This window comes from Phascolarctos cinereus, unplaced genomic scaffold, assembly GCF_003287225.1.
Source record: "Phascolarctos cinereus isolate Bilbo 61053 unplaced genomic scaffold, phaCin_HiC Scaffold_4;HRSCAF=312, whole genome shotgun sequence".
Classification (NCBI taxonomy): Eukaryota; Metazoa; Chordata; class Mammalia; order Diprotodontia; family Phascolarctidae; genus Phascolarctos; species Phascolarctos cinereus.
Window position 1 is genome coordinate 642,581,184 of NW_027555847.1, and position 12,369 is coordinate 642,593,552.

The following is a 12,369-nucleotide window of genomic DNA, read 5'->3' on the forward strand; positions in this document are numbered from 1 at the left end:
CAGGAATACTGATGAGGTAAACCAAAGGTGCAGGTGTCTGGGAGCTAAGGATGGGAAAGTACAGGGAGTATACCAGACAGGGAGGGAGATGGATCTTTGGAGTCTGGCAGGAGGAACAGTCCTTGGGCTGGCCAAGGACACCCCTCTCCCTCTGTCTTGATGAAAGAATGCTCTGCAACAAGGGAAAGCCTTCTCACAACACAGGAACTTACTAAGGAATTGGGAGGCTTCCAGAGATATGATCTGAGGGCTGGGGCCTGAGCAGCCCAGCTCTGTGTAGCTGTATCAGGGAGAGAGATAAGGGTCATGCTGAGGCCCATGAATGAATAACTGCTAGGCACAGTGTCCTTGGGCTGGGGAGTGTTTGTTTGAGACAGTGTTTCTGAGACTAGGGAGAAATTGGGGCACAAGTACAAGTACAAGCACCCAAGCACCCCATCATTACAGGTCAGAGATCACACAAACCAGACCAGGTGTCCTGGTCTCTGGTATAAACATAATTATCTAAAGCAATTATATTGCAAGCATGGGCTATGCTGAGCTATGCAAAAGTACATTTCACTATTGTTTAGATTTAGGAAGAAAGAGGTCTGGGGCAAGATTAAGCACCAACTTTTGCTTTCCATGGCTTAAAGGGCCCTACTACCCAAATGGCAAAATAATGTTCTGCATTACAGCTTGACAAGAGCAACATCCTAGCAGAGGTCAGCAAACTATGGCCTCAGAGACAAAGGCAAACTGCTACCAATTTTTGTAAGGCCCTTAGGGAACTAAGAATGAGGTGTTTTTTGGTTTGTTTTTGGTATTTTTAAAATATGACAAAAATTTATGTAAAAACAATTCTTAGCTCGTAGACCTATGGGCAGCCCTTAGCTGTAGTTTTCTCACCCCTGTTCTAGAGTAGTAGGAAAATTCTTAGCCTGGATGGATTCAGGGGACCCCTTGGTTTGAATCCCAACTCTAACACTTACTGGTTGTGCAACCTTGGGCAGGTCACTCATCTTTGCTAAATCTTAGAATTCTCTTCTGTTCAATAGGACAACACCTCTAATATCTACTTGATAGGCTTGTTATGAACAAATATTGAAAGTGCTTTACAAAGACTAGCTGTTATTATGTAAAGTATGTGAATTCAAAGGACAGAAAAGGACATTTTTTTTAAACCACAGAATGTAAGCAACTTAAGGGCAAAGACTTTCATTTCTGTGTTAATATTTCAAGGGCTTAGAACTTCACCTTGCCCAGAGTAGATGCTTAAACCTTGTTGAATTAAATTGAATGGTGGGACAGATATGAAGAGAATTTGGTATTAGACTAGATGTGGGTGATGAGTAATAGGGAGGATTTAAAGCTGACATCTGAGACTGTGAGCCTAGGGGACTAAATGAATAGAGGTTTTCTTGCCAGACTAGAGAATTAAAAAAGCTGAGATGACCCCGAAATAGAATTTTAAAGGGAAAAAGATGGAAGAGGACCCCCAAGATATCAGCCTTCACATGATGGCAGGCTGATGAGGAAAACAGTTGGCACATAGTTATTTCAACATAGACAGCTTTAGAGGCTGAAGTAGTAATTAGGAGTAGGAGCCTCAGTGAAATGATGAGTTTCAATTACTGCACTTAAAAAGAAAATCTTCCAGCCAGTTTAGCCTCACAATTGCTGATGACCACAGAAAGAAAGAACAATATACAATAAACTGCTCATATACTTTGGCTATTCATGGGCAATTTTTGCCTTCTTGATTGTCTTCCAAAATGACAATTAACCAAACAAACAGATGAAGGAAGGAAGGAAGGAAGGAAGGAAGGAAGGAAGGAAGGAAGGAAGGAAGGAAGGAAGGAAGGAAGGAAGGAAGGAAGGAAGGAAGGAAGGAAGAAGGAAGGAAAGGAAGGAAGGAAGGAAGGAAGGAAGGAAGGAAAGGAAGGAAGGAAAGGAAGGAAGGAAAGGAAGGAAGGAAGGAAGGAAGGAAGGAAGGAAGGAAGGAAGGAAGGAAGGAAGGAAGGAAGGAAGGAAGGAAGGAAGGAAGGAAGGAAAGGAAGGAAAGAAAGGAAGGAAGGAAAGGAAGGAAGGAAGGAAGGAAGGAAGGAAGGAAGGAAAGGAAAGAAGGAAGGAAGGGAAGGAAGAAAGGAAGGAAGGAAGGAAGGAAGGAAGGAAGGAAGGAAGGAAGGAAAGGAAAGAAGGAACGAAGGGAAGGAAGGAAGGAAGGAAGGAAGGGAAGGAAGAAAGGGAGGGAGGGAGGGAGGAAGGGAGGGAGGGAAGGAAGGGAGGGAGGGACGGAGGGAGGGAGGGAGGGAGGGAGGGAGGAAGGGAGGAAGGGAGGGAGGGAAGGAAATTAATTGAATTTTAGATCTCAGGGAAAAATAAAACACAGAATGGGATCCTGACTGTATTAAGAGAAGCATGATGTTTAGGACTAGGGATAAGAAAGTCTGAATATGCTCTGTCATGATCAGATAATAAATGCAGTATTGTTTTCAGTGCTCCCATTTTATTATAGGAAGGGAATAGATATGCCCAAGTATTGAGAGGAGAACAACCAGGATGGCAAGGGAGGAAACTGTATGCCATTCCATATGAGGATGGCTGGAAGGAATCAGAACATTTGTCCTGGAGAAGAGAAAGTATAGTGGAAATGTCTTCTGAATATTTTAAGAGTTATTGTCAGATCTAGGACCAATGAATGGAATCTACAGGGATTTGTGCTCAACATAAGGAAAACTTATTAACAACTACAGGTGCCCAAATGAGGAATGTGGTGCCTTAAGAGGAGGTCAGTTTTCTATTACTGGAAGTCTTTAAAGAGAGGTTTGCCAAAGCTGTTGTAGAAAACATTCCTTTTTTAAGTATGAATTGCACTAGATAGTTGCTGGGATCTCATTAAATTCTGATTTTGTGATTCTTTGTTGCACTCATAAGCATACTGTAATAGGTGGGAGTGCGGCAATTCACAGGTTTTATTAAACATTTTGTCATTCAACATGTAAGAACTTGCTAAAACTCAGCTGTCTAATAGTCCAATGGGCTGACTTCAGATAGTGAGCTCCCCATTGCTAAGGTTGGATAAATACTTAACAGGGCTATTGTAGAGGAAGTTTCTAACCAGATTGAACTAGATGACGAATGAGTCTCCTTCCAAAGTTGGGATTCTAAAGAAGTTATCAAGAAATAATAGATAGAATGGAAAAGGAAGATAGCCTTCTTTTGAATCTCATCCCTGGTATTTTTTGCCTAGGTGACCTTGGATGAGTCCTTTTCATTTTCCTCCTTTCTTGAGTGAAGATATAAAAGATGATTTTTAAGATTCTGTTCCAGGTCTAAATTCATATAGGGCTCACTACACTGTAATTCTAGGCCAGCAAAGGCAAATTTGCCTCATGTTACAATTTTCTCCCCAGAGACCTATGCCTGACAGTCACCACTGGAATTGTGGTATAGGGAGTTTGGATAAGATGGCCACTAAGGAACATTTAAGCTCTTGGATTCTATGATGCTATCATATTTATTAGTTACATCAAGTGTAACTACTCACAGATACAAAAGATACATAAGACAAAGTTCTCACCCTCAAGCTGCTTATGGTCTCGCTGGAAAAGAAGATATAAACAAACAACTAAAGATCAGTAAAAGGCCCTTTAACATAAATAACTAAATGAGATATAATCAAGTGTGAAAATGTACATTATATATAAGTAGAAGATTCTTGTTGGCTGTAGAGAAGTCTTTCTAGGGATGATAGGATGATCCAAAGAGGTAGCCTGATGTGGAAGAATGCACAAAGGGCTTAGAATCAGGAGATGTGGATTTGAATCCTGGTTATGACTCTTTAGAAGGCACATACTGTGAAATAATGAGTCAATCCTCCCCCATAAGCTTCAGTTTCCTCACCTGTAAAATGGAGATAATAACACTGTTATTGCCTACAGCATAGGATTATTGTGAGGAAAGCTCTTTGCAGGTGCAAGCTTCTATTACAAACATACACACATAATTTGAATAATTATGACTTTCTTCTCCATGGTCAAAAATAACCAAATACAGACAATTGAGAAACATTTATTGAATCCGACTAACCTTTGGTCCAGTTACTCCTGGAGGTCCTGGGAGGCCTTTGAGTCCAGCATCTCCCTGTGATGCAGAAAAAGCAAATAGACAAGAATGAATGAAAGGGGCTACTGCCTAGAACCACTCTGACAAATCATCACGATGAAAAAGCGTTCACTGATTGTGCATCTGGATTCCTAGAACTCTGGTAAGCTAGAAAAAATAGTTAGAATGTCACAATTGAGAGTGCATATATCTAGTCATATGGTATCACTGGTATACAGAAGGATTAGGGGAAAGGCCCATCATGATATTAGTATAATTATTGCTAGAGAAGAGGCAGGAACTGGTTGAAAGAGTCCAAGAGATATAGACACAAGACCAGGGTTCCAATTTTGATTCTGTCATAGCTGTATGGCATTAGACAAGTTATTTCCATTCTCTAAGTTTGTTTCTCCATATAAGGAAAAAATACTCCCATAACAAAACCAGTAGAGTTTAGGGGAGAGTATAATTATATATAATGCCATATACTTATATATAAATGAATAAATGAATAAATAAATAGTGTGTAGGTAGATAGTAATATCGTACATTTAAAACTATATAGAACAGATATATCTTATACTTTAGTTAGAAAGCACTTTAAATACATTATCTGACTTAATATTCACGAAAATTCTGTAGTTTGTGTTAGTCTTGTTTCCAAGAGGAAACTAAAAAACGAGGTGGAAAAATAACGTGCCTAAGACTACACAGCTAGTAAATGGAGGAGCCGTGACAAAAACCCTGGTCTAGTGACGGTACATAGATAGACAGATAGGGAGACGACAGATAAAGGAATTGGTAAGGAAGAGTACTGATAAACATATATATATATATATATATATATATATATATATATATACACACACATATACATATGTATGTATGTATGTATGTATATGGATATATGAAATACACATGTATGTGTATTTCGTCATTGGAAGATCTACCACATCAATGAAAAAAACAGTTTCTGATTTATACACTTATACTTTTTTTTCATTGGTCTAGGGGAATCTCTTAGTGAGGAAATACCCTCCAATAATATAGATGGGCATGTATTCTGCCATTTATAGCGGCACAAATTTCCTTTAGGCACTGATTACATAAGTTGCTAAGGGTCACACGGCAAGTATGTGTCAAAGGCAAGACTTTAATACTTCACATTCTAAGACTTCAACATCATGCCTCTACTTCATCCTGCCTGTCATATTTTAAATGTGCACATGTGTATGTATATATCCAAATGGTTATTATTATTTATGTTATTAAAAGGAAAGCATATGAATCGTTGAGAGTCAGTGTTCTGTAGTGGAACAAGAGTTGATTTAGAGTCAAGAAGACCCATTTTCAATTCCCACTTTGATTTGTTATTTACTGGCTGTGCGTTTGGGCAAATTACTTTACTTTCTAACCATACCAGTCTTTAAAACTAGACGTTGTAGAGGAGGTGTTGAGGTGTTGAGGTGCTGAGGTGCTGAGCTGCATGACTTGCGGGAGTTTCCTCACTGGGAATTCTCTATAATAGTCACAGCATATATTTTTCTGAACAATTTGAATCTTATGGTATTTTTAAAGAAACATAACCTTATTTACTTAAAAAAAAGGATAACTTGAATTATGATCCAAAAAAAGGAAGATTTTCTAACAATGAGAGCTATTCCAAACTGGAATGGTTTGCCTTGTAAGGTAGTGAACTTCTTGTCACTAGAAGTAGTTGAGACTGGATGACCATTTGAACAGAAAGCTATAAGGATTCTTTTCTTGAGTGGAGTTCATAGTAGATGTCTTCTAATGTCCCTTTCCATACTACCTGACAACTATCAGATTGACTAATATGAAAGAAAAGGAAAATGATAAATGCTAGAGGGGATGTGGGAAAATTGGGATACTAACTCACTGTTGGTGGAGTTGTGAACCGATCCAATCTTTCTAGAGAATAATTTGGAACTATTCCCAAAGGGCTAAAAAGCTGTACATATCTTTTGATTCATTAATACCACTACTAAGTCTGTATCCCAAGAGATTAAAAAAAGGAAAAGGACCTATACATACAAAAATATTTATAAAAGCCTTTTTGTGTGTGTGTGGTGGCAAAGAAGTGGAAATTGAAGAGATGCACATCAATTGGAGAATGGCTGAACAAGTTGTGATATATGATTGTGATGGCATACTATTATACTATAAGAAATGATGAGCAGGATGCTTTCAGAAAATCCTGCAATGACTTACGTGAACTGATGCAAAGTGAAGTGAACAGAACCAGGAGAACACTGATCACAGTAACAGTGATATTGTGTAACGATTATTCTAAATGCCTTAGCTATTGTCAGCAATACAAAGATACAAAGCAGTTCCAAAGGACTTATGATGAAAAATGTTATCTACCTCCAGAGAAAGAACTGATGAAATCTGAATGCAGATTGAAGCATACTAATTTTTACTTTATTTTTTCTTGTTTTTATTTTGGTCTGTGTTTTCTTTCACAACATGATAAATATGGAAATACCTTTTGCATGACTATACATGTATAACCTATATCAAATTGCTTGCTTTCTCAATGAGGGGTAAGGGATGGGAGGGAGGGAGATAATTTGGGACTCAAAATTTAAAAAATAATGAATGTTGAAAAATTTTACATATAATTGAAAAAAATATTAAAAGAGATTTCAGTGTCTTTATGCTTTTTCATTCATTGTGTTTCTGATTCTCCCAGAATGAAGTTTTATAACATCACAGGATCTCAAGAATTGGAAGGGACCTTCAAGGCCATCTAGTTCAACCTCCACCTGGACAAGAATCCTTCTACATCATCCCTAATACATGGCCATCTAGTCTTCAGAGGCACTCCAGCGAAAGACAATCTACTATGATCAAGGGCAGCCCATTCCACTTTTTAATTCTGCTAATTCTTGGGATTGGGAGGGGTTTTCTTGCACCAAGCTTAAATTTACCTCTCTGAAACTTCTGTCCACTTCTCATAGTTATGCCTTTTGGGACTAAGCAAAATGAATATGATCTCCTTTATAACAGCGACAGTCATATCCCAGCTAACTAAACATCCCCAATTTCTTTAACCATGGGATGGTTAGAGTAACACTGACTCCTTCCATACCATAATAGATTTTTATGGTCAGGTTCCTTTTTTGTTGTTTGTTTTTCCAGACTATTTCTTGACTTTGAACTTTATGTTAAAGGTGGACTCTTTTCACTTGAGGGTGGGGGTGGGAAGGTACTATCCCAAGCTTCAGGATTTTTCATACTGCTGTTTTCAGAGCTAGATCTGGATATCTGTAAGTTTTTAGTGTTTCCAAGGTGGTGCTATTCTGGGAGATGCATCATCATTTTTGTTTTTTCTGGTCTACGCTCTTATCTTTACCCAGGATGAACCCCTGCTCCCCTGTAGCCACAAGCATTAGTGCTCCTCTCTGACCTTGAATTGTGATCACTTGCCCTGTTCCCCTGCAGCCACAAATGCTAGTGCTCTTCTATGCCCTGGAACAGTGAGCCAGAACTGTGAATGGGCAATGGAGTTGCCAGTGTCTAGTCCTATACCCAATGTCAGCTCGGGGTCCTCTGGAATCTCTTTCTGACCAGCTATCCAATCCCCTTACCGTGCCTGGGCTGAGCACTACTGAAGCTGCTGCTGCCATTGCAGCCACCTCCAAGGCCCACTGTTGGTGTTGCCACCATGTACCCTCCAAGCTGTCCCTAACCCAGATGTCACAGATCTCTCCTGCTTACTTTCTAAGTTGTTTTGGGTTGGAAAAATGTCTTACTCTGACTTTTTGATGGCTATTTCACTCCAAAACTGGATTTGATGCATTATTTTCATAGATGTTTAGAGGGGAATGTTAGGAATGTTTGACTGGGTTGCTGCCTCTATTCTGCCATCTTGCCTCTACTCTTTCCCCATTATTTTCCATATTATTTTAACCTTTTTTCCATCTGCACCATCTCTTCCAGGTTTTCCTTGGAGGCCCTTATCACCCTTCAGCCCTGGAAGGCCAGGAAGTCCTGGAGGACCAGGTGGACAGTCATTGCACACATCCTAAAAAGAAGAGACATCACAAATATTGTTAAAACTTATTTAGTCTACAAATATTACTCATGTCTACTCTGTGTAAGGCACCATCCTGAGCACTGGCTGAAATACAAAGATTAATTTAAAAAATAGCCCTTTTTCTCATGGAACTTACAAATTAATAGCAGCCTGAAGTAAAAATAAATAACTATCATGAACAATTTAAAAAAAGAAATATTTCCCTATTAAAGTTATGCGAAATATACTACAAGCATGGTTGAGATATGTCTTTTCCCATTTTCATCCTTTGCCAGAGATTAACAGAAAGGAATGATGAGTGCCTAACATGATTAAGTGTTAATTTTGTCCTTCTAAAAGAAGTATGACAGGCAGGAAACCCTGAGTTCACAACTTGACTCTCATACATATCAGATGCATTATCTTGAACCTTTCTACATCTCCAGACAACTTTCTATGACGGTAAGTTGTGGATAAGTTGTAGATCTTGAACAGTGGAGAGATCACAGGTCCAGACAAACAATTAAACAAAAGTGCTAGTCACTATATTAATTGCTTGGATAAAATATAGTCCTTGCCCTCAAGATGCATACTTTTTTTTTTCAGTTAAGAAATAAATTGTGAGATTTGTTCAAAAATAAAAGACAACAAATATATATGTATTTATAAACATACACATATGCTTAGTAGTGTTATATAAAGGAAGACCTCTTGGGTGGGTGCTTATCAAAGAGTAATTGATTATACTGTCAGAGCAAAGTTGATTATCATGGAAAGACATGAGGACTACACAAGATCTGTTCATGAAGGAGTTGTGTACTTCTGGGAGACTGGTGTTCCTGGATGGCTTTCCTTGAGTCTATTTTTGGTCTCCTGTGTATCCCTAGGGAAGTCTTCTGTGCCAGTTAGTCCATTCTGTAAAGCTGACCAAAGTTGGTTGAAAATTTGGGTTATGGAGGTTTTGTGTCAGAAGGTCACTGATAGATGGATCCTAGACCACAGATTCTGACCCCATTCTCTATTCTTTTGGGGCTGCCAATAACAGAGAAAGTGAGGATCTGGCATATAGGTCCATTGCCTGCCCCAATTAAATTGTAAGTTTCTTGTGTGCACATCCTACATCTAATACAGTTTGTTTTACCCTTAAATTATGTAACTTAATAATAGCTACCTTTAAATGTGAGGTAGAAAAGGGATTATATATGTTCTATTTAACTAAAGAAAGCAGAACTAGAAACACTGGCTTCTGAGCTTAAGACTCAACTGATACTGCTCTCTCCAAAGTTACCAGCAATCTCTCTGTGTCACTTAATCATCATTTGCCTAAGTATAAACCACCTCCCTTCCTATTACCTGCTTCCCATTCTTTCCTCCCTTTCTTCTCCAGCCCTACTGTCTCTCCATGTCCCACTACAACCCTGCTTGACATTTTCATTGGGCCCTCTGGAATTCTTAACATTTAATCAACTTCCTTTCATTTTTAACTTATTCCTCTCATCATTCTTCCATCTTCTGAGTTTCAACCAGATGTGATTGCCTCCAAACTTCCTGAGACACTGGTCTTGGAAGGGGAGTTGGAATACTCCTTGCTACTCACTGCCACTTCCAGACTCTCCCTTGCCAATCATTCATCAACTTCTTTAAGGTTTGATTTATCCAAATTTAACACCCAATCAAGATCATCTACTTCATGTCATTTGTTGCTAGATGTCAACATTATTTTTCCTCCTCAATTCCTTGTCTTTTACTAGGAGACTTTGAATATGCATGTTGATGTTTCTTCTCAAACACTCTAATATCTCAATTTCTTGATTTCCTCAAATACTATAGTCAGCTCCTCCCTTCATTTGTCACATGTAGGGATGGTTACATTCTATATCTCTCTGTCACTCATGAGTGACGTACCACCTTTCCCTATGCTTCACCCTACTTATACCTATTTTTCATCTTCATAATGACTTGCAATCCCTTTACTTCCAAGTACTTCTTCAGGCCATCACCTCTGTTCTGAGTTCACTTTTCTGCCTTCTTAATCTCAACCTTATAGGTAACTGTTTCAGCTCCACACTTTCCTCTCTTCTTTGACCTTCTGCTCCTTTGTCCTATTCACATTTGTGCTTTGTTAATCCCCAAAACTAGATTACTCTCACCATCTTCTTCCTCTGTTCCTATTCCTGTGCTATTGGGCAGAATGGAAAATGTCTTTCAAGTAAGGTAATTGGCCAGACTACACATTTCTGTTATGTAAACCCAATTGGGTCCTCATTGGCAATCTTTTTAACTCCTCCTTAATTGATTCACTACCATATTCCCCCAGACAGACTATTCCAAACCTCTTCTCTCCTCAAAATTCCCATATAGATTCCTTTACTCCACACTGTCAGCTAAGGATCTCGAATCATATTTTACTAAGAAAATAAAAAGAACCATTACAAGTTCCTTCTCTCTCCCTTCTCTTTATCTCAAAAAACCCTTGACATCAACCCTCTCCCATTTTCTTCCTTTATGTTCACTCTTGATACCATCCATTTCTGTCTCTCCCAGAAATCTGCTCCTTCAATAATCCCTTCTTTCTCTCCAATCTTTAATATCTCCCTACCTTTTGGTTTCTTCTCTGCTATTAAAACAAATCCATCTGTAATGATATTTTTAAAGCTTCACTAGACCCTACTGTCTTTTCAAGTTTTGTCCTCTCTCTCTCCTTCCATTCATATCCAAACTCCTAGAAAAAGCATCTCTATTTCCTCTCCTCTCATTCATTTCTTAACCCTTTGCCATACGTCTTTTGAGCTCATCGCTCAACCAAACCTGCTTTCTCCAAAGTCACCAACGCTCTCCTGGGTGCCAGATCAAATAAAATTTTCTCAGTCTTCATTCTTTTCTTCACCTCTTTGCAGCATTTGACAATGCAGACCATTTTCTTGCCTAGGATACTTGACCGCTCCTTCTCAATCTCTTTTTTCTAGATCATCATCTATATCACACCTCCTAACTCTATGTACATTCTCAGGATTTATCTTGAGCATTTTCTTCTTTCTCGACACACTTTTCCTTGTTAACTTAATTGTCACCTCTATGAAGATGATTGCCAGATCTACATATCTAATCCTAGTCTCTCTCCTGAGTTCTAATCCCAACTACATTTTGGAAATTTCAACTACCTAATACCTACTGAACATTTCAAAATGACGATTTATATTTATCTTAAACTCACCACGAACAAAACAGAATTCATCATCTTTCTTTCAAACTTTCCTATTTCTACCAAAGGTATCACCATTCTTACAGTGCTCCAGGTTAGCAACCTCCACATTATTGTGTACTTTTCATTATTCCTTTCCACATATATTCCATCAGTTGCCAAACCTTGCCATTTTTACTTAAATAGCATCTTTTGCAACTGCCCATTATTTATACAACCACTACCAAATCCCTCTTCCCCAAAAAGACAAGATAATGAAACCTGTGAATTATAGACTAGTGACTTTAAACAGCTGTCAGATTTCTAAAACATTGTTAAATGGATGTTCAGAGAATACATAGGATGGCTTAATTTAATTAAGACAAGATCATGCAATTCCAAAGGATCCATGATGAAAAATACTATCCACCTCCAGAAAGAAAACTGATGAACTGAGTGCAAACTGAAGCATGCTTTTTTACGTTATTTTTCTTGTTTTTTTTGTGTGTTTGTTTCTTTTGCAACATGGTTAATATGGAAATCTATTTTGCATGATTTGATATGTATAATCAATAGCATATTGCCTCTTTAGGGGTGAGAAGGGCAGGATGGAGGGAGATAATTTGGAACTCGATTTTTTAAATGAATTTTAAATTTAAATTTAAATAAATGTAATTGGAAACTTTAACAAAATAAAAAAATTAAAAGAAAATATCATTCCATAGTTACTTTATTTCCTTTTTTTTTTGCCAGTATTTCTTAACTGGTAGCCCAATACTAGGCACCACGATTTAGAAAGGACATTGAAACTTGGAGGGCATCCAGAGGAGGGAAAGTCGAATTCTGAGCTGAAAGTAACATATATTTATGGTATCTGGGGATGGACTGAAGGATTTGGGGATGTTTACCATGGAGAACAGAAAATTTAGGGAGTTGGAGGCATGATAACTGCCTCCAAGGACTTGAAAAGCTGACAAGTAGAAAAGGCTGTTCAGACTTCTTCTGTTTGTACTAGGAACAATGGGTGGAAGCTACAAACAAGAAAAACAGTTGATTTCAG

General features: G+C 38.3%; 1 protein-coding gene across 1 annotated transcript in view; it reads right to left on the minus strand.

Moving 5' to 3' along the window:
- The window catches only part of COL22A1 (collagen type XXII alpha 1 chain), a 589,887-nt gene that overhangs the window by 86,560 nt on the left and 490,958 nt on the right, over nucleotides 1-12,369 (minus strand). The window contains 2 exon segments of the mRNA XM_078153760.1: nucleotides 4,072-4,125; nucleotides 8,024-8,137. Of these exon segments, the coding sequence (XP_078009886.1) occupies nucleotides 4,072-4,125; nucleotides 8,024-8,137 (168 nt within the window).